Genomic DNA, 22,066 nt, shown 5'->3' with positions numbered 1-22,066 from the left:
GTATCGGTAAGCTTCATAAACTAATCTAACGTCCAGCTATTGACTGTCGTAATGTTTTTTTGAGCATTTCTAACATTGTGGTTGTTGTTGTTGCAGAGGATGTTACTCCCGTCCCAACAGACAGTACCCGCCGAAAGGGTGGTAGAAGGGGTAGGAGGCTCTGAGTGTTTATGGGAACGTCTCTATTTATCTCCATGTGTTTCATTATGTCAGAACATTTTGTTTGAAGTTTGTTAGATTGTGAAAGAGTTTCGGAGTTGAATGATTTTGTTAAGTTGAACAACATTGCTTTTTAATATGATGAGTCTATTGGCTTTTTTAGCTTCCTGACTTCTCAATCAAAACTAAAGTGTTGTGCTTTTGTAGTTTGCTGTCCCGTTTAGGAAAATACGAAGAATTTTTCCTTGATTGATGAAACTAGCAAAGCGTTTGTATCTCATTCTCATGTTTTTTCCTGTTAAAAAAAGTGAGAAGCTTATGAGGTGAAACGAAGCGTTAGAGTAATTTTGTGAGTAACACAACGATGTGTTGTTGTGTGTTCTCATTCCCCCAAATCACACAAGTGATAAAAGCCCATGGCCAGTTCACAACCGGAGTGAAACGCTAAAGGCGATCGAATGAAAACGTTGAATCAAGAATAGCGGTCAAATCACATGTGTGTGAAGTAAAACAAAACAAGGAAAAAAAACTTGGTCATACGATAAGGAGATGTCCATAAGTTGTATGGGCTTTGGAATTAAAGGCCCATCAGTTTAGTAAATCAAACACAAAAACCCTAGAAATGGGAGAAAGTATAAAGTTTCAATCTTTACGCTTCTATACGCCGTTTTGAAATTTCCGGCGAAGCGAAGGAGGAAGACGAAACGTGCAAAGATGCAGATTTTCGTGAAAACACTAACTGGGAAAACCATCACCCTTGAGGTGGAGAGCAGTGACACCATCGACAATGTCAAAGCTAAGATCCAGGACAAGGAAGGTATAATAACGTCACTGACTCTGTTGCTTCTGCTTTTTTGAAACTGTGATCTCTTTCTTATCGAATAGTGTTTTTTTTTTTCATCTCTTAAGGAATCCCTCCGGACCAGCAAAGGTTGATCTTCGCCGGGAAACAGCTCGAAGATGGTCGCACCTTGGCTGACTACAACATTCAGAAAGGTTTGTTTTTTTTTTAATTGTGTTCTCATTTGGATTCTATGTGAAAATGTAATTAGTTTTAGCTATAAGTGTTTTGTTGATTTTCAATTATTGTTTTTGGTTGGTAAACAGAGTCGACACTGCATCTTGTTCTGAGGCTTAGGGGAGGTATCATTGAGCCTTCTTTGATGGCTTTGGCTCGTAAGTATAATCAAGACAAGATGATCTGTCGCAAGTAAGCTTCTTTTGCTTTGTCGTTCTGGATTGTGCAATGTTTGATAGTAATCATGGGAATTAACTTTAGCTGAACCAGTTAGTCTGTCATTTTGTTGAGTCATCCTTTACTTCGTATTGAACGTTGCTCTTATATATCTTCAGAGCATGAACATGAATTCTGTTCTGTGGGCTGTTACTATTTTGAATGTCACATGAAAGCTTAAGTTGTTTAGTCTAAATTATGATCAGTGTCTTTGTGTGAAGATTGTGTCTCATGTTTTGAGTTGACTTTTTGGTTGGTTTATTAGGTGTTATGCTCGTCTTCACCCAAGGGCTGTGAACTGCAGGAAGAAGAAGTGTGGCCACAGTAACCAATTGAGGCCAAAGAAGAAGATCAAGTGATCTGTTTTCACCAATCTCCTTTTTTTTTTTTGTCATATTTTTGTGTTTCCGTTGAGAAAAACACATCTCTATTGTTCTGAGACAAAAATTGTTTCAGTGAATTTTGATTCTAAGATTATTATTATTAGTAAATCTTGTTATTGGTTTTGGTAAATTCTAGAATCTCTGCTAGGTTTCTTCAAGTTGGATCGGTCTGCCAGCTCTAGTATAATTCTCTTCTGCGCCTTAAGGATGTTAAGTTTAACCATATCAGTTGGCCAATACAATAATTAACAAACAAATAGTTCGTAAACACAAAAAAAAAAACTCTCAATAACTTGATGAAGATGAATAGACGAAATAAAAAGAGAGAATGAAGAGGCTAGCTTTTTATAGAGAGAAGAACTATAATTAAGAAAGATCTCTATCACACTCATCTGCAAAGGACGTTGCATGTTCCAGGCATTGAGAGATTATCTATGGTCACAGTCTGTGTACCCATTGTTAAACACTAAAACACATAACCAACGATTTGATCATTTTCGGTCTGTAGTAGAGAGCTTGTTTATGCATGTGTTATGTGTGTAAAGAGTCTAATAATAACGTAAACACGCAAATATACCAAAGTTCTCATATAATATAAGGCAAGTACCAAACTCCTTAGAGAGATGCTTCTATCAGCTATATCAACATCCCAGCGAACGTTGGTTTATAAATTACTATCCTTGTCTTGCTTTAACAAAGCGTTGACCCATTCTTGATGTTATAATTTTTTTTGAAAAGAAAATATTGAATTAATCGAAATCAACTAGAGCTAGTATCGAAACAAAATCATATCTATGAAAATCTTATTTTTATTTAAAAAAGATAGAGATAAATCCAAGCAAAATCATTCGACAATTGGTAAAAGATCATCAAACCAAAATCAAAAAACTTAAAACAAGACAAACCCAAAGAAGAACATTAAGATATGAGAAGAAAGAAGATCAGAATGATCCCTTGTTAGAAGTCATCATAATCTTAAACTCTTCAAAGTCCACAAAACCATCGCCGTTTTTATCAACGGCTCGAACCATTCCAACGCATTCCTCCATTGTTATCTTCTCTCCAAGACGCTTCAATACCATATGAATCTCACTTGCTGATATCTTTCCATCACGATCCTTATCATACATATCGAAAGCTTCTTTCAGATGAACTTCTTCATCCTCCTCTTCTCCTTCCCCGTTAAGCATCAAGCAGGAAGCAAACTCCAACTCGTCGATTTGGTTGTCACCGTCAGTGTCAACCACCCTGAACATCTTATCAATTTCTTCGGACGTTATTTCTGGTGAGAAAACGCGAATAGCCTCGGCGAATTCATCCCATGAAATTTTCCCGTCCTTGTTCTTGTCAACTCTGTCGAAGATTTGTGCCACGGACATCGTGTTCTTTAGTAAAATAAATAATATGATGATTTAGTTTTGTGTGCGTGTGTGAGAGAGATCGAAACCCCAATACTTTGTATTTATAGAGATAATTGATATTGTTTAGATTCCTATAACGATTTGGTTTGGCATGTAATTTCCCTTTTTTACTTAAATCTTTTATATCCCTTTTACTTATTTGTTAATATCCTTTTAAACAAAATTATAAGCTTTATTTTTTTTGGAAAAAGAAAAAAAAAGATGATATTTTACATTTTTCTATAATAAAATATTGGAAAAACAAAAACAAACATAAAGTTTCCTTTTCTTTTTCTCCTATTATTTTTCTGAAATTATTTTATTGAGATATATTATTAATGACATTAAAGGTACAAGATTCCATACATAAAAGTATGAACATGCGCAGACGATCAATCATAAAAACATTAAACATAAAATCCCAATGTTCTTTTTTTTTTCCTAATGTCACAGTATCTAGCTAATTTATAGAGAGAGAGAGCTAAATTAATGATCTCCATCATTAATTCATCTGCAGAGGACGTTGCATGTTCCAAGCATTGAGACTCTCTATGGTAACACTCTGAGTCCCATTGTTAAACACATACAAATGTGCATTCTGTTGTACTGCTTTCACTGGATACACTCTTGACGTTATCACTGTCTTTCCTAGAGCTCCAAAACTCTCTACTACCGAATGATCAATCTGTAAATCAAATTTCATTTATGTCACATTGTATAGTATAGCATAAACAAGCAAAAATACAAAATATTCTCAAATTTATACGTACCAAACTCCTAAGTGAGATCCTTCCATCAGCCATGTCAACATCCACAAAACCAGCAAACGATGGTTTATACATCCTATCCTTTGCGAGCGGACCCTGGTCTTGCTTTAACGACGAACTATAAAGGAAGAAAATGTTTCATTAGTCAAATGAAAAGCATATTTAATATTAGTAGATTAAGCATATATAGAGAGAGATCATGCATGGAAACGTACGGTCTAGCATCAGAGCACATGAGAACTTTAGGCTTATGAGTTGTAGTGTCTTTGAAGACCCTAAAGAAGACAGGAGTGTGCTCTTCCAAATCAGGAGTTGCTAATGTGATCAGACCAAAAGGTCCTACACCACCTGTCACGTCTGAGCCTTTTATCTTACACAACTCAAACGGTTTGAGCGTGAACCTCGGGTCGAATATCTCAGCTTTCTCTAAACTTCCAACGTAGAAGGTCACTTCCACATCAGCCTGAGCAGGAGTGATCCCTTTGACTTCTATGCGTTGGCCCATCTTGATGTTATGGTTGTTCATTCGAATGTAATTACCTCTCAATGATTCTATCTCTTCAGCAGGCCAAAACACTAATTGCTTCTTGTTTGAGTCAAGAAGCACCGTTCTTGGAATTAACTATATATCATTTCGTTATATAAATTAGTTACTAACATAAAAATTTGAATATATAACATAAAGTATAAGTTTAATTAAGATTATAGATACCTGAATACCAGCCCAACCCTTCATAATATCATCTTGGACGGTGTCTGATTCATTAGCCCAACCCCACAAGACTCTTCTGTTCTTTTTGTAGTCAAAGAACGTCTTAGATGCGTAGAAATTACCGTAATCGAATCTTAAACCGTCCCAACCATCAGGAGTATTACCGTCTGGTATGTACCGGTCCTTCTTAAGATCGTATTTACCAAGCGTGTAGTACTCGTACCGGGTTACGTCCAAGCTAACCTTTAACACATGCTTGGTGTTTGCACCGGTGTAATCCAAGTCCAAACCGTTTTCGAAATCGGTTATGGAAACCGGGAAGAAATCAGGACATTCCCACATACCGGTTGATTGTTTGGAGTGAATAGGGTGCTTAGCTTTGACCCAATGCTTGAAGTCTCGGCTTCTATAGATATAAGCTATTCCTCTATGTTTTCTTCTTGATCCCACGACGGTTCTCCAATGCCCGTCTTTAGAGAACCAAGCCGTGGTTGGGTCACGGAATGCTGAACCGTTCATGGTATAGTCTGGCATGGCGATGGGGTTATCGTCCGGTTTAATCCATTTCCTAAGGTATGGGTCTGATGGGTCATCCGGGATTGCGTAGTTTTGCATCTGCGTTCCGTTCTGATTAACACCGGTATAGAGCATGACCGGTCCTTTTCCCGGTACGATGGTTATTGAGCCAGACCATGTACCTCCTATGTCGAACCATTTTGAAGGATGAATGGCCGGTTCAAGAGCCTCCCAATTAACCAAGTCCTTAGAAACCGAATGTGCCCATATGATATTACCCCAAACTGCACCTTTGGTGTTATATTGGTAGAAGAGGTGGTACAAACCTTTGTAGTATACTGGACCTGTTCCCGAAAACCTCAAATTAGTTTATGTCGTGTCTTACAATTACGATGTGTATCATGTATGTGTATAATTAAAAAAAAAGTATTTTCTGATAAACTCACCATTTGGATCTATGAGGATTGTCGAGAATGCCACATGGAAATAAATGAAAACAAAGAAAAAACGAGGTTAGTATAATTTGATTTCGATCATAATAGGATAAGATAAGTGCATTCGAGAATACGAATTAGAATATCACGTGAAAGTCTTTTGGTAGAACAAGTTGAAGATGAAATTAAGAAACCGTGAATAGGATAAAAAGGTTAAGCGGTTAAGGTGTAGCAAACTTGTTTCCCGATACATATATTTGAAGTCTTAAAACTCGTACGATGATATATCCGTGAAGCGATGAATATGGGATTTTGATGTAAATATTTGGATAATTAAGGATAATATGGAATCTCTATATTCAAAAATCTTTATAAGAAAAAATTAAGATTTTGATCTTAACAATTATGTTTAAGACGGAGTTTGACAAGCTTAAAACTAAGTACGTTCAATCCCACTCACAGACAAAACTTCCCTTTTCGAAAAGATATATTATAGCAAGCTATATGGCCACAAACACCAAACAAAAAAAGTTATACAGCAAAAAAAATAAACATAGCTGTGTTCTCACGTTATATATGCTGGGTTTAATATTAATGAAAATGTGAATTTCTATAGATATAACATTTAATAGTCTATATACCAAAATCATTTTATTTTCACGAGCACACACATACATACATATAGATAGGATCATAGGAGTAGTAAATATAAATATCCCATGCAAATAATAATTTTCCCTCATATTTTTAGGGATCGGAATGACGTACGTAGTCATATCATACGTGAGATTAATAAGGGAACGGATAAGTTTTTTTTTGTTTCTTCTTGTTTTTAGATCTAGGAAGCAGTTGTAGTGGAATCAACTCTCATTTCAGAAACTAACAAAAATTAACAGAAAATGAAAAACGAAACATCAAACCAAAATCTCATTTGAACACTCGATTAGAAACAAATATGTCTAAGCAAATTGTATTAGAAAAAGAGGGAGAGAGATGAATGTACCGTTAATCCAATTCTTTGGAGGTTGAAAGTGAAAACCAGGTCTATGGAGATGATTTACTGACTTGACTGATTCAGATTGCAGTTCTTCGTAAATCTGATGAAATGCGTCAATTCGTTTGATGTTATTATTGCTTAAATTGATAAATACAAGCAATAACAAGACAAAAACAATATTTGAAACACCCATTGATCTAAAAGACTCAAGATCTGAGTGGTGTTTGTTATGTTTGTGTGTGTGTGTGTGTAGGCGTTCAGTATTAACTTGAAGAAGGAGAGAATGTGATGAGTGTAAAAGTAGTTTGTTGTATAATGTTTATATAGAGACGAAGTATGAGGAGGAAGATAACAAAGTAGATAAGTTTTAGGATAAATGTTAATCCGATCTAGAGATTTTTACTCCGACTATTATTAGAGAAATTTACATCGAGGTTGAATTTTGATATTTTTCTATTTTATCCAAATTCAATTTTTTTTGGTCGACAGTTTTATTCCTTATATCTTGGGCTTGGGATTTTATAGTCTGTCATTGTCCAAAAGTTTTAGCTTCAAAAAAAAAAAAAAATTGTCCATAATTCAAAGTTTTAATCAAAGTGTGTTATTGAAATATGTATGAACTGATTAGGTTCCATAACTTCTTTTGAGATATGTTGCTCACTTGCTCAAGTGATAGCTTGTATATTTTAATCAAATCAAAATATCTAACAAAAGTTTATTTATTAGGATTGAATTATTTTTAATGACAAAACTTTATAATACGTTATTTGTCAACAACTAATTATTTCTGTTAGAAAGACCCAAATGATATCAACTGATGGGATCATATCTAGTGGAAAAGAAAATTATCCTTCTTGTTTATTGTGCGGTCAATACCATGCAGAAACGGTAAGAAAATAAACAAGAAGGATAATTTTTCTTATAGGATAATTATCGCACAACTAGGAGACAATTATCCACTATGTAACTAACTGGTTGTGGTTTGCTTCATGAGCACCGAGAGTGTTTCGGAAGACACCACACTAACGCCTCATTTTTTTCGATTTTGACATTGCGGTTTATTACTCAAAACAATCAATATTTTCCCTATCATTTCAATTCTCATTTGGGTGAAAAAATATACTATAATCTATCTCAACAAATTATTATATAAAAGATATTTTTTGGGGAAGTGTCTTTAGTCAAGTGGTTACAGCACCACCTCTGCGACCAATCCTATCGGAATTTGACTCCACTAAGTCGCGTTATCCCGCGTTGTAGGGATTGGCTATGAATCGGGCCTTGTCGATTCAATGATGATAAAAGAAAAAAAAAAGATATTTTCCGTTACAGGAAACAATTAATTAAACCATTAATTAATTATATATAAAGGTCTAATCATATTTCACTATTTTATCTTACGTAATTGATCATAGTAGATAAATTAAATAAGTATATAGGACGGTTCTATAGTAGATAATTATCCTCTTTCATGGTTGTGAAGCCTGATGATAAAAAAATTCTTTAAAATTCATTTTGTATTTTTACCAATATGTAATCGATCTAGTCAAGAAATGGTTTAACCGGAACCCTCAGAGACAATGCTCCAGACATAACGAATCTTTTGTTATATGTCCGGTTGTATTCGAGCAATTTTCAAAAAAGTGAAGCAAAGAGTCTTCCCGCAGTTTAAGTTTATATTTTCAGCTATGCACTTAGATCCACATATAAACCTAATTTTCCGGTATGCTTCAAAGTCCGAATATCTATTTTTCTCTTGAACAATTCCGGTTTGCCAAAATAAAAAACTAGTAATGCTTCCACAACTTTTTTGCTGGTTATGATGATTCCATTGCTATAATTGTGAAACATCAATTACAACTACAACACTTTTGCTTGCATCTTTTGTGTATATGAACCTGCAGGGACTATCACCATACTTAACTAGTCGTTACCATACATACATTTCACTGAAGAAACAAAGAATGAGAAGAAATTCATAAAAGAAAATTCCATTTTTATTGATGTTCCCACTTTCTAAAATGAATGACCTAATACCCAAAAGCTTGATATAGAAACCATATTTGACACGACCAGTGTCATAAAATGTCCTCTTAAGCTTTATATATATACACAAATGAGATTGTATTAAAATTCCAAGTGAACAGTTGCTGAGTTGTAAAGCTTTGGTAAATGAGCACGAACAAAAAGATGTTCATAATTGTTCTTTTAAAATGGTAAAAGAGGATTCTATGAGAATCTCTCATGCTCATGATATTTAGAAATTCTCATGGGAAGTGAGAAAGATGAATCTTCTGAGTGGCACGGTGACTACGATTTCACAAACGCTACTTGACTTCCCCACTTAAAATGTTCATTGTTGGGATTTGAAAGCATCTTCATGGTTGAGTCATATATAGAAAGTGATCAAGTGGTATACGCATGCACAGCATGAGCAAGAAGGATCCAAGATTCGCATTATGTTGATATTTTAGAACAAACCCTCTTTGAAACAAGAAGTCATACATTACAATTTCAATGTAAGCGAACAAAGTATAATCCAAAGTAAGGGATTATTTTCAACACTTCGAACCTAGAAAAATGTGTCAGAAGCATCTGACTCTTCATTCATTGATCCCACACTTTCACAAATGTGTACACAGATAATAGTATTACAGACACAGACACAGACACTGGTTTGAGGTTTTCGAATACAGAAGAGCATGTTATGGAACAGAGGTGGTTCCCTAGTTGACCTGTGAGAGAGGCGACCGTGTTAGCTGTTGTGGTTTCGATTCCTTGGTCGCAAAGGATTCATACGAGTTGTTTTCACGGAATTCTATAAGCAATGTCTCAATTGGCATGGCTCGTAGTGATTCAATGGTGGCTTTGGTTGGGACGTCTGGTTCACTCCTCATTGGAGTTGTCCCTGTTGGCTCATATTCCTGCGGTTCACCAAAAGAGAGCTTGGGGTCAATGCTCTTCTAAGAGTGAAAAAGTATGTTATTATCCTCAATGCATCTGATGATGATATCCTTGTGAGGAACAACTTACCATGTATTTTTGTTGGAAAGTTTCTTGAGCTTTATCCTCAATGCATCTGGCTTGGCAACACTGATCCTCTTGGAAACTTTTAAGAGATTTTTCATGCGACCTGACATTTTCCAATACTTGTGATACAGACGCTTTTTCGTCCTCTGACATGCCTGAAAGATTACAAGGATATCATCATCAGTTCATGGTTGGGAAAGAAACTTTGTTAGGCGTTATTTAAATGGACAATAGAAACAGTCATGGAGAAGAAAGAAGGCTCACGGTCAATCTGCTGGATTATTTCATCCCTTTTCAGTGTTACATCTTTTTCAGCCGCAGTCCTTGCCGAATCTACTTCGGCATCGTGCTGCTCATTATTATTACAAGCAGACCTAAACCAAACAAGTATATTGAAGTTTATGTTATGGTAGCATAACATGGTTGACCCATAAAATTATATATAGCCAGCATTGATAAGAGAATTCATAAATGTAGATGAAAATAATTTTTTACAGGGTATTAAGAGGTCAGAATTTCAGATATGTATCTTCAAAACTTAAACCACTTACCTAACAAGCGAAGAGACATCTGTGACTTGCTTACTGTTCATTTCCTTTAGAGATTCATGAGTTCTCTTGCAGTGTTTAAAAGCTGATTCCGCATGACCCACACTAACGCATAGAAAGATGCAGCAAGGTTAAAATTCATAACTGAAAAGTTGTAACTCAAAAGGAATTGCAAAACGTAGTAAGGAACTTACGATTGCTGAAGCAGTAACTCCATTCGACAATGTTTTGCAGCCGAGAAATCAGCACCTTCTCTGGCTTCATTCTCAGCTTGCATGGAGAATGTCTCCCACTTTCTTTTTGCGTCATTAGCTAGATTATTAACAGCAGAGACATGTTCATCCAAGAAAGTTTTGTTGGAAGAGACGGCATCTTTAAAGTTGTGGAGTCTTGAATCCACCTGCCAGGCAAAATAATACAGTTTAAGTAACATAAAGTGGAAGAGAGAACGAAACAAATGACAGAAGAAGCAACAAACCAATTCATGTTGACGACGAATGTGACTTGAGACTAGGTTAGTTAAGTCCGCTATAAGTTTCTCTGTATCAGATTTTGATTGAGCCTGCACAACATAAATCAGTTATAGATAGGATCAAGCGAAGATGTTTGACAGGAAAGGTGAAGAGATGTAGTATTATGACCTCGTAAGTCTTCTGAAAATCGATAATGCTGTTTATTTGACTATCATTCGCTTCTGCAGCACGACTCTCAGCATTTTTAGACTCTGTCATAAGCTTCTGAAAGAACGTACTTGTGTATTCAAACATCTCCTGTGTTTGCTCCATTGTTGTGTGGAACCTCTGCAAATTAAGAAAAAAGGAGAAAAGCAATCAGTAAACAACTCTTGTAAATCGCCAAGGCCAATATATAAATTACCTACAAAATCTTATATTTCAGTGCACTGACCTGTCTCAGCTCCCTTGCAAAGAGAGCCATTTCTCCCTGATGGGACGAGAGAGCACTCTGAAGTTCGTCAAATAACGATGATGTTGTCTCATCTCCTGAAGCAAGGAACTGAAAATCGACAAGATATAATTAACTAGTTTTAAAACACCACAAAAGTTACTAAAAGAAAAGGACATCAATTAAAGGCGTACCTCATCTATGGAACATGCACTTGAAGTCGTCAATGCTGAAACTTCCTCAAGACAAGCATTCGAGTTTGCCTTGTGCAACCGAACTACGTTCTGCACTTCCTCCAAGTGGGAACTATATAAATCCTTTGAAGCTCTAACCTTATTTTTCATTTCTAAAATGGCCTAGACAAACAAATTTGCAAATAGTGTTAGATTATTATCGACTTCTAGCATAATTTTTTTAAAAAACAATTTTTACAAGACATAACTCAAAGATTGATATAAAACCAAAAGAACGAATCAGTTTGATACCTTGTTGTGTGCCTCTAAGCGAGACTGGGACAATTTGTTAACACCCTGAAGGTGTGCATTTTGCTGAGACAAACAAGAAGCAACCCTATTGAACAAATTTCCAATTTGTTCAGAAAGTTCTGTTTGATAACTGTCGACCACTTTTTTATTGTCCGCACTGAGCTTGTCCTCTCTTCCTGCAAAGCAGCAAATCAAGATCACATACAATTCTTACGAAATTGCTAATGAAGAGACAGCCACAAATAGTAAATACCCATACCAATTTTCTGGTGTAATGAAGCATTGTCTCTAGTAGCTTTCTCTAAGTTGGATTGCAAAATGCAAGCTTGTTGAACCAGTACATTTTCTGGCAAAAAGCAACTTGTTAGTTGAAATTTCAAGCATTTGATAAGAGAAAATGTTAAAAGAAAATACCAGCTTTTTTCTGCTCTGAAATGATGAAATCTTTCTCCTTCATGGCATATTGAGATTTCTTTAATTCCTCGTTTGTGGAAGCAAGAACTTTGCATGTTTGGCTCAAGTTTTTCTAGATAACACAGTTGAAGAAGTCTCAGAGCATATTGATATAATTATATAGCACAAAAGTAAATCCAAACAAAATAACAAATACCTCAGTGGTATCTAGCTTGCTAGTCAGATCAGAGCAGTGCCGCACTTGACCGGAATACTTATCTTGCAACTCCTCAAGTTTCTGGTCACAAAAATAGGTAAATTAATTTGTTCACATGTTCTGACAGTAACGTTAAAAGTGATTGACAGAGTAAGACGAACTAACTTTCTGATAATTCTCTATCTGACCACCCATCTGTTCAATCTGCTCAGCCATTGCCTACAAAATAGAGTTAAAAAGTATTATGTTAGTAGAAAAACTAAGAGGCAATTAGACGTTACCATGTCCTCTAAGGTCAAATGATCATTTTGTTTCTTCAACTAATGAAATATATGCTTTGAGAAACAATTGTGCGCAAAGTTCAATACCTTTTTTTCACTCTCCTCTTGATAGTATCTCTCTTTTGGCATATAAACACCATTTTTCTCACGGGAAGCATATACCTCTAAATAAACAAGCAAAGAAAAACATATAAGTAAAAGACAAGCAGAGGAGCCAGACCAGAAGACTTTTTGTCGCAAGTAAATTTGTTGAACTAAGTATAAGTACTCCATCCCCTTCACAATTATTCTATCCACAGCTATAGTGAGAATTCCACTTACCCGCCTTAAGTCGTTCTATTTCACCATAAAGGTCCTTTATCAAAGTAGATTTCATCATTTTCTGGTTGACCTGCCAAAACGAAATGAACAAGAGTACGCAAATGAATTCCAACTTTTCAATAGTTGACCTGAATGGGAACAAGAAAAATGAAATAGAGGCTTAAAATTTATGAATGAAAGAATAAACATAATTGATAGATTAATACCTCCGGCTTGTTTCTAATATTCTTAGCCCTGTGTGCATAATCTAGAGTACTTAGGGTCTCCTCCAGACAATGAACGGCAGGTGAAACTGTTGCTATGATACATGTCTTTGTTCTCCCACCAAGTGAATCACGCAGTAAACGGGTGAGCTTACTATCCCTAAATTTCATTGCAGTAAAAAATTATAGGATTCAGCATAACTTGAAACACTGCTATGTGATCCCTAACGTAAAAAAAAGAACCCCGAAAAAAAATAGAAGTTTAACCTGTAAGGAACGTGTCCAAGATGTTCAACCAAAGCACTGATCACTCGTCCTAATGTAAGAAGACTTTTGTTTATTTCACCAGCTTCTCGAGCCCGGCCCTAGATAGAGAAATGCTATTGATTATATCTCGCACATGACCAGACATGAAATCTAGAAGATGAGAGGAAAGACACTCCAAACTTGATTGAACAGTGAGAAACAACTACTTACATCCCTAGCACCAGAACGTGATATATTTTCTGATCCTGCCAAGTCAACCAAGTTCAGCTTGCCACACTTGATTAGTTCTTCACCTTCTGGAGTAGCTTCCTTAATATGTATTGTTATTGAGAAGAGCGAATGTGACCGACTGCAGGTGAAGAATTTTTATCAAGTAGCTGACATCTTAATGAGCAAAGAACACAAACATCAAAATGCATTACCTAGATTGTTTATTCAAGAATGTTTCAGCAGTCCGTCGTTTAGAAGAACCTCTCTCGAGCAAAGTAAAGATTTCATTGGCACTTGTGACAATTTCCTCTTCCAATCCTCTAACAAGAACACCACCTTTGCCGTCTTCCATTAAAGGTAACGGCTTCTTTTGTTTATCTTCAGAAGCAACTTTAGATAGATCCTCAGGAGCAAGCAAATCAGTAATCTCTTCATTGTAGAGTTCTAAAAACGTGACTTTAACACTGTACTCAGCTTGCTGACCCTCAAGCGTATCAAAGATTTGTTTTACAGCTCTAGGTATAACACCTGCTTCTGCCGGAAGACCTCCACTAGGTGCGCTCTGTTCCAGTTAAAAATAGAGGTAAAACAGCTTAGAACATGAAACTTCATAAAAAAAAAAAGCAAAACACAGAGCAACAAACAAAATAACAGACCTTTGACCTTCTACATTCTCCTTCCATAGTATAAGTTTTCCCTGTACCAGTCTGACCATAAGCAAAAATTGTACAATTAAAACCTTCAAGTACTTCGTTCACAATTGGAATAACTGCCTGATCGTACAAATCCTTCTGTTGTGCTGATGGTCCAAACACCTGTGTTCAACATATAAAGCACACATTCAGCATGTAGATACACTCACTAAAACACACATTAAGCCCAAAAATAGGCAATTTCAGCATTTCCCATGGTCTATATCCCATGTCCATGCCCACAGCCGAAAGAAACAACCAAGGAGGAAAAAACAAAACCCCCCAATAGAGGGAGCAGAGGCAACTAATTTTTGTTATACCTTATCAAAAGTGAAAACCCTATCAATGTGTTTCCCAGCGATGTTTTGGGAAACAGCAACTTCTCTTTGCAAATCATTACAAGTGAGAACCTGAGGAGCATTGCTCCTTAATTCATCATCACTAAATGGCCTGTCAACAAAAATAAACACCCACACAAAGTCAGAAAATAACACAGTAGCGAAACCACCAAAAACCTAAATTCAATTTTGAAAATACAAAAAGTGGGAATAGACCCCCAAAATTGAACCCAAAACCCTAAAATTGAAATTAAGAGAAATTGATTTTAACCTGCATCGAAGGAGAACTTGAACATTAACGCCTTTCTCTTTGTCGTGGCGGCTAGACATCTTGAAGCGACGAACCGACGGCGAATCCAGAGATACTGATTTTAAAATTCCAATTATTACCTTCTTCTACTTACTTCTCAGCAGATCCGAAATTTTTATTCGCTATTTTTAGTTTCTCTCTCTCTCTCTTCTCTTATCTCACCGGCGACGGAATCTGAGAGAGAGCGGGGTGGAGTGGGGGGATATGTGAGATTTGAAATTATTTGAAGAGCCGCTCCTCCTCTCTTTTTTCTCTTTTTGAATTTTAACGCTTCTTCCTACACTTTTACCATACTACCCTTCCCTTCTACTACATGCCGACGATTCACGTGTCCTCCCCTTAAAGTCCATATTTTATGTTTCGGCCCATTAAGACCCAACTGACCCACTTAAAGAAAACAAAAAAACTCGCCATAATAGATTGTAACGTTTTACAGACTCGGAGTCGCAGTCTACGATGTTGGATTACTAGCTATTGGAGACAAGCTCTGACTCAACAACTCGCCAACATGTCTTCACACAAACATACAAACATGTTTGAACCATAGAAAAAGCGACCACGCATTAAGGTCAAATGGAAGCCTAGGAAACCCAAGTAATAGATTAAACTACTGTATGTATGTGTATTGATAATTTTAAGTAAAAATAGCTTATATCATAATTAGATTATGGAAAGAAGAAAAACTACAAATTCCACACCACGCAACATAGGGGTGTTCAATGTATCACAAATTTCACAATCAATCAAATCATATCCTCCTAATGAGTATATATAATTTCCTTAAAAAAAGAAAAAAGACCTAGAAAAACGTTTTCTGAAAGATTAATAATTATAAAGAAGAAGATTAAAATTATAGAAACTCTTCGACAAAATCGCCGAAATCAAAGTTTCCGTTACAAGACTCAACGGCGTTCACCACGTCTTGGAAAACGGATAGGCTGCAAGGCACGACCAACATAACCTTCTGCTCGAAACAGAGGAACTCGTCGTGAGACTTGTCTAGGAGCATCCTAAAGAGCGGATGATTCAAATAGCTTGTCGGAACCACGCGCCTCACGCGCTCTTCCCCTACGTACACCGCGAACGTCCCCGTTGGCGTCTTTGTTGTCGCCATCGCCGCCTCCTCCGCCTCGCTCATCAGAAGTGACTCGTTATGTGTTGACTCGGAGCCGCCTTCTCCTCCGCTTTTCGTCGTCGTGTTGATGCTCTTCACTTTCTTGGCTAAGTTCTTGAACGAAGCTATTCTTTTTCCCAGCATTTTTATTTTTTATTCTTTGTATATATAGTTTTTTTTTTGTTCTCTCTGGAAGCTCTCAAGATGTGTAGAAGAATTTAAGATTGTGAAGATGAATAAAATGGAAGAAATTAGAAGATGGTTGGTGATTATATACCAAGATGAGATGTCTAGAGACTAGAGAGCTTTTGACTTTATTTTAATTTTTGTTTTCGTAAACTTTTTTTTTTGTCTGTGTTGACTTCGAATAGTGGGGTGCATTTCTTGGCGGATGGAAATGTATTTATTCATAATAATAATCAAAATGCATATATCTCGTCGCAAATCATGGTTACGTGATATGTGTCTTTGGAGACCAAAATGAATCAATATCTATGACATTACTTATATATTTTACCTTAGTACCTTACGCAAGCGATATAGGTTATCACGGAGGTTCGTACGTACTCGTATATACGGTCCGTGACATTTTATTTAATACTATCTGAGATGTCATTCTTGCTTGATTCAAGATTATATATATAGATGGCCCTTTAAGTAACGAGATGATTGTTTGTTTTACAAAATAAACCAATAATTGTATATATTACTAATGATTTTCTGATGAAGGGGTTTGGTGAATGAGGTGATCATCCAATGCCTTATCGGATATATACATAATTACTAAAACACGAGTTCTTATTTAAATCGATGGATGAAAACAAAAAGTAGGGAATCCATTAAGCAAACAGGTGTTTTAATATAAGCTCAAGTATTTAAAGTGATGTTTCTTAAATATATGCTTTGATCATATCAATCAAGTATTTTAAAGTGATGTCTGTTACATTTGTGCATGTGCATCTAACCATGTACATATATAGTTTTTGGTAGTAGGTAAGATGTCATAAGTAATGTCGTATTTTAGTGTATAAATTATACCAATATAATAATATGTGAGTTGGAGTCACTAATTGCATGTTGACATATGTGCATGAATTTGGTGATTAACCTAAAAAATAATATCATTCATAAATCGGAAATCATTCGAATGTGGTTAGTTTCATGGTTATAAAAGGGTAAAAAGTTGAAACAAAAAAAAAAAGGATAACAAATGTTTTGTGATCCATATTTAAGTATTTACTTGCGTTTGAAACTGAGAAACTGCATTTTTTAGATATATCAAATGATTCAATTTTGACGATTGTATTTGTTCTTCAAGACCTAAACCGGGAGCTGTCCACTCTTTAGTTTTTTCCTTTTCATTTAATATATTACTCAAAACTTATCAGTATCTTAATTATAATTTCACAGATAATCATAAGATAACGATCTATGGAGAGAAACCACAACTAAGAGTAGACGTTTAAACAAAATATAACACTTTTATAAGTGGATAATCTCATATGCAATATAACTTTTTAAAAAATTATTGTTGTCCGATATACGTGTCATATATGTAAAATAATATCATATACATCTATGATTATATATTTGACTAAAAGTCATATGAATATTATTGTATATTTGTAGAAAAGAATGATTCTCTAGCCGGCTCTCTTGGCCGACTCCTATACAACGAGAGCCGATTACAACTTCTAGTTGTTACCATTATCTCTATGTGTATATATATTTTAATTAGCTGTGCTCGTTACCCTAGTTTTTTTAAAAATACATATTAATAACATCCTGTTGACCTTAATGGTCAGCATGAGGAAGAAAACAAAAGTGTATCAAATTTTATATCCACTTTTAAAAACGGTTGATTCAAATGTTAGTATAATTTTCTGTTTGTTATACATGATTAGTGCCAAGTTAATGATTGGGTTGGAAATACTCAACACCAACCTCCTAGGCGTAGGTCGAGAACATTTGATTAGTTTTGTATACATATTCCGAGTCAATACTTTTTTCTTATTTACGGAAAACATTTTTGTAATACCAATAAAACATATAATTCTTTGAATTTTACTATTTTGTTCGTTTAAATGATTGGTTTTCACTGAAACTATAAGATTTAATTATGATTTAAAGTACGAAACTATGAATCGAATTCTAAGTTTTCTTAAGGAAGCAAGTATGAGTATGAGGTGACTTTTTTTCTATTCACCTATTTTTCAATGCACCATTTATTATCGAAGGAGAAAAAACAGTCGATGTCACGTATCTACCTGCCAAACGGTGAACACTCACCCAACAATATTATTGCCAATCCACAACTCGGTAACGCAAAGATCTTCCACGCTACAGGTTAATTTACAATTTTATGGTTTCATACCATTTGAATGTGCAAACCATTAATTTGATTCTTTTGTCAATCTATAAATAGATCTTACATTTCAATTTTTTTAATATGTCAAAGGAAAGAGATCTCACTGTTACTAGATATTGAATGCATCTCCTCACACAATAAATCTTAAATATTTTCTTTTGTTTTTGTTAAAAGTCTAAAATATTTGTGTTCCCATTTACTTATGTACTGGTTGTACATTTGAAATGAAATTAATATTTTTAGTTTTTAATGAAACAGCAATTTGAATATTTGTATGCAAATAAAGTGTTGACCAAAAATGCAAATGCTGTAAAGTAACTATATATAATTCATAATTGCGTCACCAAAATAGAATCACCGTTCTCTCTAACTTCACTCTTTGTATATCGAACAATCAGAGTGTGGGATCGCATTAGGTCCCTCGACTACAAATCCCAACACAGACTTGCGGGTCTGCTTGATCAATGGCTAAACTCTAAAGCCATAACTTATTCTCTTTATCACACAAGAGCTAATTCAGTTTTTGCTAATCAGTCTTTGCGATAAATTCTAATTGCCAGTGAAATATGTAGAAGAGGCAAGTAAGAAATGATGGTTTAGAGCTGGAAACTGTTGAGAGAACTGGTGGAGACAAGACAAGTGGAAGAATCATTGGAGCATATTGGGACAAAATACTTTTGACTTTGTACAATGTCAATGTTTATACCTTTTCAAAATTCTTCTAGTAGGTAGGTCCATATTGAGCTCAAGTGATCTACATCTATCGACTATACCATTTTCCTTTACGTGAATCGAATTTGAGATTACATTCCAAAATGTAATGGCTAGGCTAGTTCTATGACTATGACTCTTTTCTCTCTACTTCCTTTAAGTTTGGGTATAATTTATAAATGCTAGGTTCACCACTTTTATTTGAATGTTTTGTACGTGTAGCTAGCTAAAGTCGGACAAGAAAAATGACAGCTTCCACTCGTTTAATATTGGTATTACACTATTACTAGATTTTATATATAACGTACAATTGGGTAAAGCAAAGATAAATTAGTTGATACGGTAGAACAAATGTGTATTGGTTTTTTATACATTCAGTTTATGTTCGATACTATTTTTTTGACATCTATACTAAGAGACAAACATTTTTAATACTCAAACGTTATTGGTGTTTGGACCAAATGTCATTTCACGTGGATAATGGATGCTTGCGTTAGAGTCAAAGGTAAACTGTAGAGTCGTTGTAATTCTGGTTCGTACTTCATATGCATAATCATGACTTTGCTTTATATAGGTTTATTCTCTTTGATTTAATTATCTTCAAAATTTACTGTTAAGAACAATGAGTTTCCAACTAAAAAACATATAGGACTGAGTCGATAAATATTTGTAATGTATTTTTGTTGGTTCATTCACGATTCATATATTTATATATGTGTATTAACCATACTGAAATTATGACCATGGTATATATGAAACTGAAGATATGTTAATTCAACAAACCCAAAAAGTGTTTATCAATTACAAGTACTGTTAGGGTTAATTATAAATGTTAAGGTTAATTATAAATGTTAGGGTGAATCCAATATTCGACGAGGGTTGAACTTACTCGGTTGCGCATTTGGTCGACCAATTTGAAACGAGTGTCAGAAGGGATGGGCTTGGCATATTTGCCATCTAATTTCTGCGCCAAGTCACTCAAATCCCTACGAATGACACGAAGTTCATCAAGATCGCGTGGAAACGTACAACTGCCCAGTCAACAAGCAAATACTAAGAATCTAACTATAATAAGTAATGTCTCACGCATCACGTATCTACCTGCCAAACGGTGAACACTCACCCAACAATATTATTGCCAATCCACAACTCGGTAATGCAAAGATCTTCCAAATCTACAGGTTAATTTACAATTTTGTGGTTTCATACCATTGAATGTGCAAACCATTAAGTTCATTCTTTTGTCAATCTATGAATAGATCTTAGATTTCAATTTTTTAAACTGTCAAAGGAAAGAGATCTCATTGTTACTAGATATTGAATGCATCTCCTCACTCAATAAATCTTACATATTACTTTCTTTGTTTCACAAAGAGTGTCATTTTAGAGTTTTTTTTTATTTTTAAAAAGAGTGTCATTTACATTTTCAATACATCATTTTGCATTTCCAATGCATTTTTTAAATTAGATTTCCTAATTTTACTCTTAATCTATGACTAAATTAACCTATTAATTACTTATTAAATAGGGACATATATGTATATTTTAAGATTTTCTTAATTTGTGTTAAATGTGTCAAAATGACATTTTTTTGTAAAACAGAGGTAGTATCTTTTATTTTTGTTAAAAGTCTAAAATATTTTAGATGTATAAATACTTGTGTTCCCATTTACTATTTTTTTTTTTGACAACTTACTAAATTATTAATTGTACATTTGAAATGAAATTAATATTTTTAGTTTTTAATGAAACAGCAATTTGAATATTTGTATGTAAATAAAGTGTTGACCAAAAATGCAAATACTGTAAAGACGCAATTTATATAATTGCGTCACCAGAATGGAATCACCAATTTTCTCTAACTTCACTCTTTGTATCGAACAATTGGTGTGGGAATTGGGATCGCATTACGTCCCTCGACTACAAATCTCAACACAGACTTGTGGAACTGCTTGATAAATGGCTAAGCACAAGAGCCATAACTTAGTCTCTTTTTTATACAAGAGCTAATTCAGTTTTTGCTAATTAGTCTTTGCAAAAAAATCATAATTTGTAGTGAAAAGTACATGTACTGGGAGAGGCAATTAAGAGAAGAATGTTTAAGAGCATCTCCACTGGGGAGTGCTCTATGGGTTACTCTCTTATTTATGGTCAAAAGTTGATAAACTGGTTTCGCCATTCAAAGTTGATAAACTGGTTTAATTTATGAAAAATCACACACATCAAAGCTTTTTGGCGCCGTTGCTAGGGAGAGATTGTTGTTTACAAGAGTATAGGAACTAGAGTAACGTCTAAGATGTAAGGATGAATCACGAGTGAGAGTAAAGAGAATGAGTGAGAATTCGAGAAGAGGAAGATGAGAGATTTAGAGTCTAGGGAGAGAATAGAGAGACGGCGAGATGAGAATAGGAGAAGGAGTGTTTCTCATTCCTTAAAGAATATTGACCTAGTTACATTCTATTTATATGCATACAAGAAGATCAAATAAAGAAAGTCCTAATACTATACAAAATAACATAAATCGACATATACTAAGGGTTGGTCGTGTGTGTTCATCTCAATACTCCCCCTCAAGCTTAACTGTGAGCTTGGAACTATGAACACCCACCTCATTAAAACCCTTAGTGTATAAAACCCATTTGGGACAAAAACACACTAAGGGAAAAAGAGTATGGGGTCAGTAGTTTAGGGTCTTCACTTGCGGCCTAGTTAGGTCCATGAGCCCGAGTTTGGAGTGTATGTACTCACAAACCTTTGGACTTGCTGCCTTGGTGAAGATGTCTGCCAATTGTTCAGAACTCTCAGTGTGGCATGGTAGGATAACTCCGAGTTGAACTTGTTCCCTGACTTTGTGACAGTCCACTTCTATGTGTTTGGTCCTTTCATGGAATACTGAGTTGGTTGCAATGTGAATGGCAGCTTCATTATCGCAGTGCATTGTGATCGGTTTTGGAATGTTGATGCCTAGGTCCTTCAAGAGAGCTTTGAGCCACATTAGTTCGGTTGTGAGCTTCCTCATTGCCTTGTATTCTTATTCAGCACTTGAGAGAGAGACCACCTTTTGCTTTTTACT

General features: G+C 35.2%; 6 protein-coding genes across 6 annotated transcripts in view; 2 read left to right on the top strand and 4 right to left on the bottom strand.

The window, feature by feature from the left end:
* Positions 1–324, top strand: part of LOC104785918 (40S ribosomal protein S14-2-like) — a 2,525-nt gene extending 2,201 nt beyond the window's left edge. The window contains exon 6 of the mRNA XM_010511204.2: positions 97–324. Coding sequence (XP_010509506.1) covers positions 97–164 — 68 coding nt within the window. The 3' untranslated portion in view covers positions 165–324. The remainder of the gene's footprint in view (positions 1–96) is intronic.
* Positions 803–1,906, top strand: LOC104785917 (ubiquitin-60S ribosomal protein L40). Its single transcript, XM_010511203.2, has 4 exons — positions 803–976; positions 1,069–1,155; positions 1,267–1,369; positions 1,659–1,906. The coding sequence occupies exons 1-4, from the start codon at positions 874–876 to the stop codon at positions 1,750–1,752; spliced, it is 387 nt and encodes a 128-aa protein (XP_010509505.1). The 5' UTR covers positions 803–873; the 3' UTR covers positions 1,753–1,906.
* LOC104785916 (probable calcium-binding protein CML32) lies at positions 2,620–3,255 on the bottom strand. Its single transcript, XM_010511202.2, has one exon. It carries the CDS (start codon positions 3,153–3,155, stop codon positions 2,718–2,720), a length of 438 nt encoding a protein of 145 aa, XP_010509504.1. The 5' UTR covers positions 3,156–3,255; the 3' UTR covers positions 2,620–2,717.
* LOC104785915 (beta-fructofuranosidase, insoluble isoenzyme CWINV4-like) lies at positions 3,491–6,907 on the bottom strand. Its single transcript, XM_010511201.1, has 6 exons — positions 6,609–6,907; positions 5,618–5,626; positions 4,656–5,515; positions 4,159–4,565; positions 3,947–4,061; positions 3,491–3,861 (listed from the first exon to the last, which is right to left on the bottom strand). The coding sequence occupies exons 1-6, from the start codon at positions 6,793–6,795 to the stop codon at positions 3,679–3,681; spliced, it is 1,761 nt and encodes a 586-aa protein (XP_010509503.1). The 5' UTR covers positions 6,796–6,907; the 3' UTR covers positions 3,491–3,678.
* On the bottom strand, positions 9,088–15,023 carry LOC104785914 (kinesin-like protein KIN-5C). Its single transcript, XM_010511199.2, has 23 exons — positions 14,762–15,023; positions 14,473–14,602; positions 14,117–14,275; positions 13,673–14,022; positions 13,461–13,599; positions 13,251–13,348; positions 12,987–13,143; positions 12,781–12,850; positions 12,547–12,623; positions 12,344–12,397; positions 12,179–12,259; positions 11,983–12,094; positions 11,828–11,914; positions 11,569–11,744; positions 11,278–11,439; positions 11,087–11,194; positions 10,822–10,980; positions 10,659–10,742; positions 10,375–10,580; positions 10,184–10,285; positions 9,897–10,006; positions 9,636–9,787; positions 9,088–9,526 (listed from the first exon to the last, which is right to left on the bottom strand). Exons 1-23 carry the CDS (start codon positions 14,818–14,820, stop codon positions 9,329–9,331), a joined length of 3,030 nt encoding a protein of 1,009 aa, XP_010509501.1. The 5' UTR covers positions 14,821–15,023; the 3' UTR covers positions 9,088–9,328.
* On the bottom strand, positions 15,446–16,276 carry LOC104785913 (auxin-responsive protein SAUR15-like). The gene has a single exon (XM_010511198.1). The coding sequence runs from the start codon at positions 16,056–16,058 to the stop codon at positions 15,651–15,653; it is 408 nt and encodes a 135-aa protein (XP_010509500.1). The 5' UTR covers positions 16,059–16,276; the 3' UTR covers positions 15,446–15,650.

The sequence above is a fragment of the Camelina sativa genome, chromosome 5 (genome assembly GCF_000633955.1).
Source record: "Camelina sativa cultivar DH55 chromosome 5, Cs, whole genome shotgun sequence".
Lineage (NCBI taxonomy): Eukaryota > Viridiplantae > Streptophyta > Magnoliopsida > Brassicales > Brassicaceae > Camelina > Camelina sativa.
Note: the sequence above shows the minus strand (reverse complement) of the source record. Positions and strands in the feature narration are given on the sequence as shown.

Bases quoted from the DNA above. Each gene is read 5' to 3' on its own strand.
- LOC104785914 (XM_010511199.2), bottom strand. From the start codon at position 14,820: ATGTCTAGCCGCCACGACAAAGAGAAAGGCGTTAATGTTCAAGTTCTC. The intron at 13,349-13,460 runs GTAAGTAGTTGT...TTCTCTATCTAG, and splicing joins CACGTTCTGGTGCTAGGGAT to GGCCGGGCTCGAGAAGCTGG. The intron at 10,581-10,658 runs GTTTGTTGCTTC...TTTGCCTGGCAG, and splicing joins TTCGTCGTCAACATGAATTG to GTGGATTCAAGACTCCACAA.
- LOC104785915 (XM_010511201.1), bottom strand. From the start codon at position 6,795: ATGGGTGTTTCAAATATTGTTTTTGTCTTGTTATTGCTTGTATTTATC. The intron at 4,062-4,158 runs GTACGTTTCCAT...CTTCCTTTATAG, and splicing joins ATGTGCTCTGATGCTAGACC to TTCGTCGTTAAAGCAAGACC. The intron at 3,862-3,946 runs GTACGTATAAAT...TTTGATTTACAG, and splicing joins GGATCTCACTTAGGAGTTTG to ATTGATCATTCGGTAGTAGA.
- LOC104785913 (XM_010511198.1), bottom strand. From the start codon at position 16,058: ATGCTGGGAAAAAGAATAGCTTCGTTCAAGAACTTAGCCAAGAAAGTG.
- LOC104785916 (XM_010511202.2), bottom strand. From the start codon at position 3,155: ATGTCCGTGGCACAAATCTTCGACAGAGTTGACAAGAACAAGGACGGG.
- LOC104785917 (XM_010511203.2), top strand. From the start codon at position 874: ATGCAGATTTTCGTGAAAACACTAACTGGGAAAACCATCACCCTTGAG. The intron at 977-1,068 runs GTATAATAACGT...TCATCTCTTAAG, and splicing joins TAAGATCCAGGACAAGGAAG to GAATCCCTCCGGACCAGCAA. The intron at 1,370-1,658 runs GTAAGCTTCTTT...TTGGTTTATTAG, and splicing joins GACAAGATGATCTGTCGCAA to GTGTTATGCTCGTCTTCACC.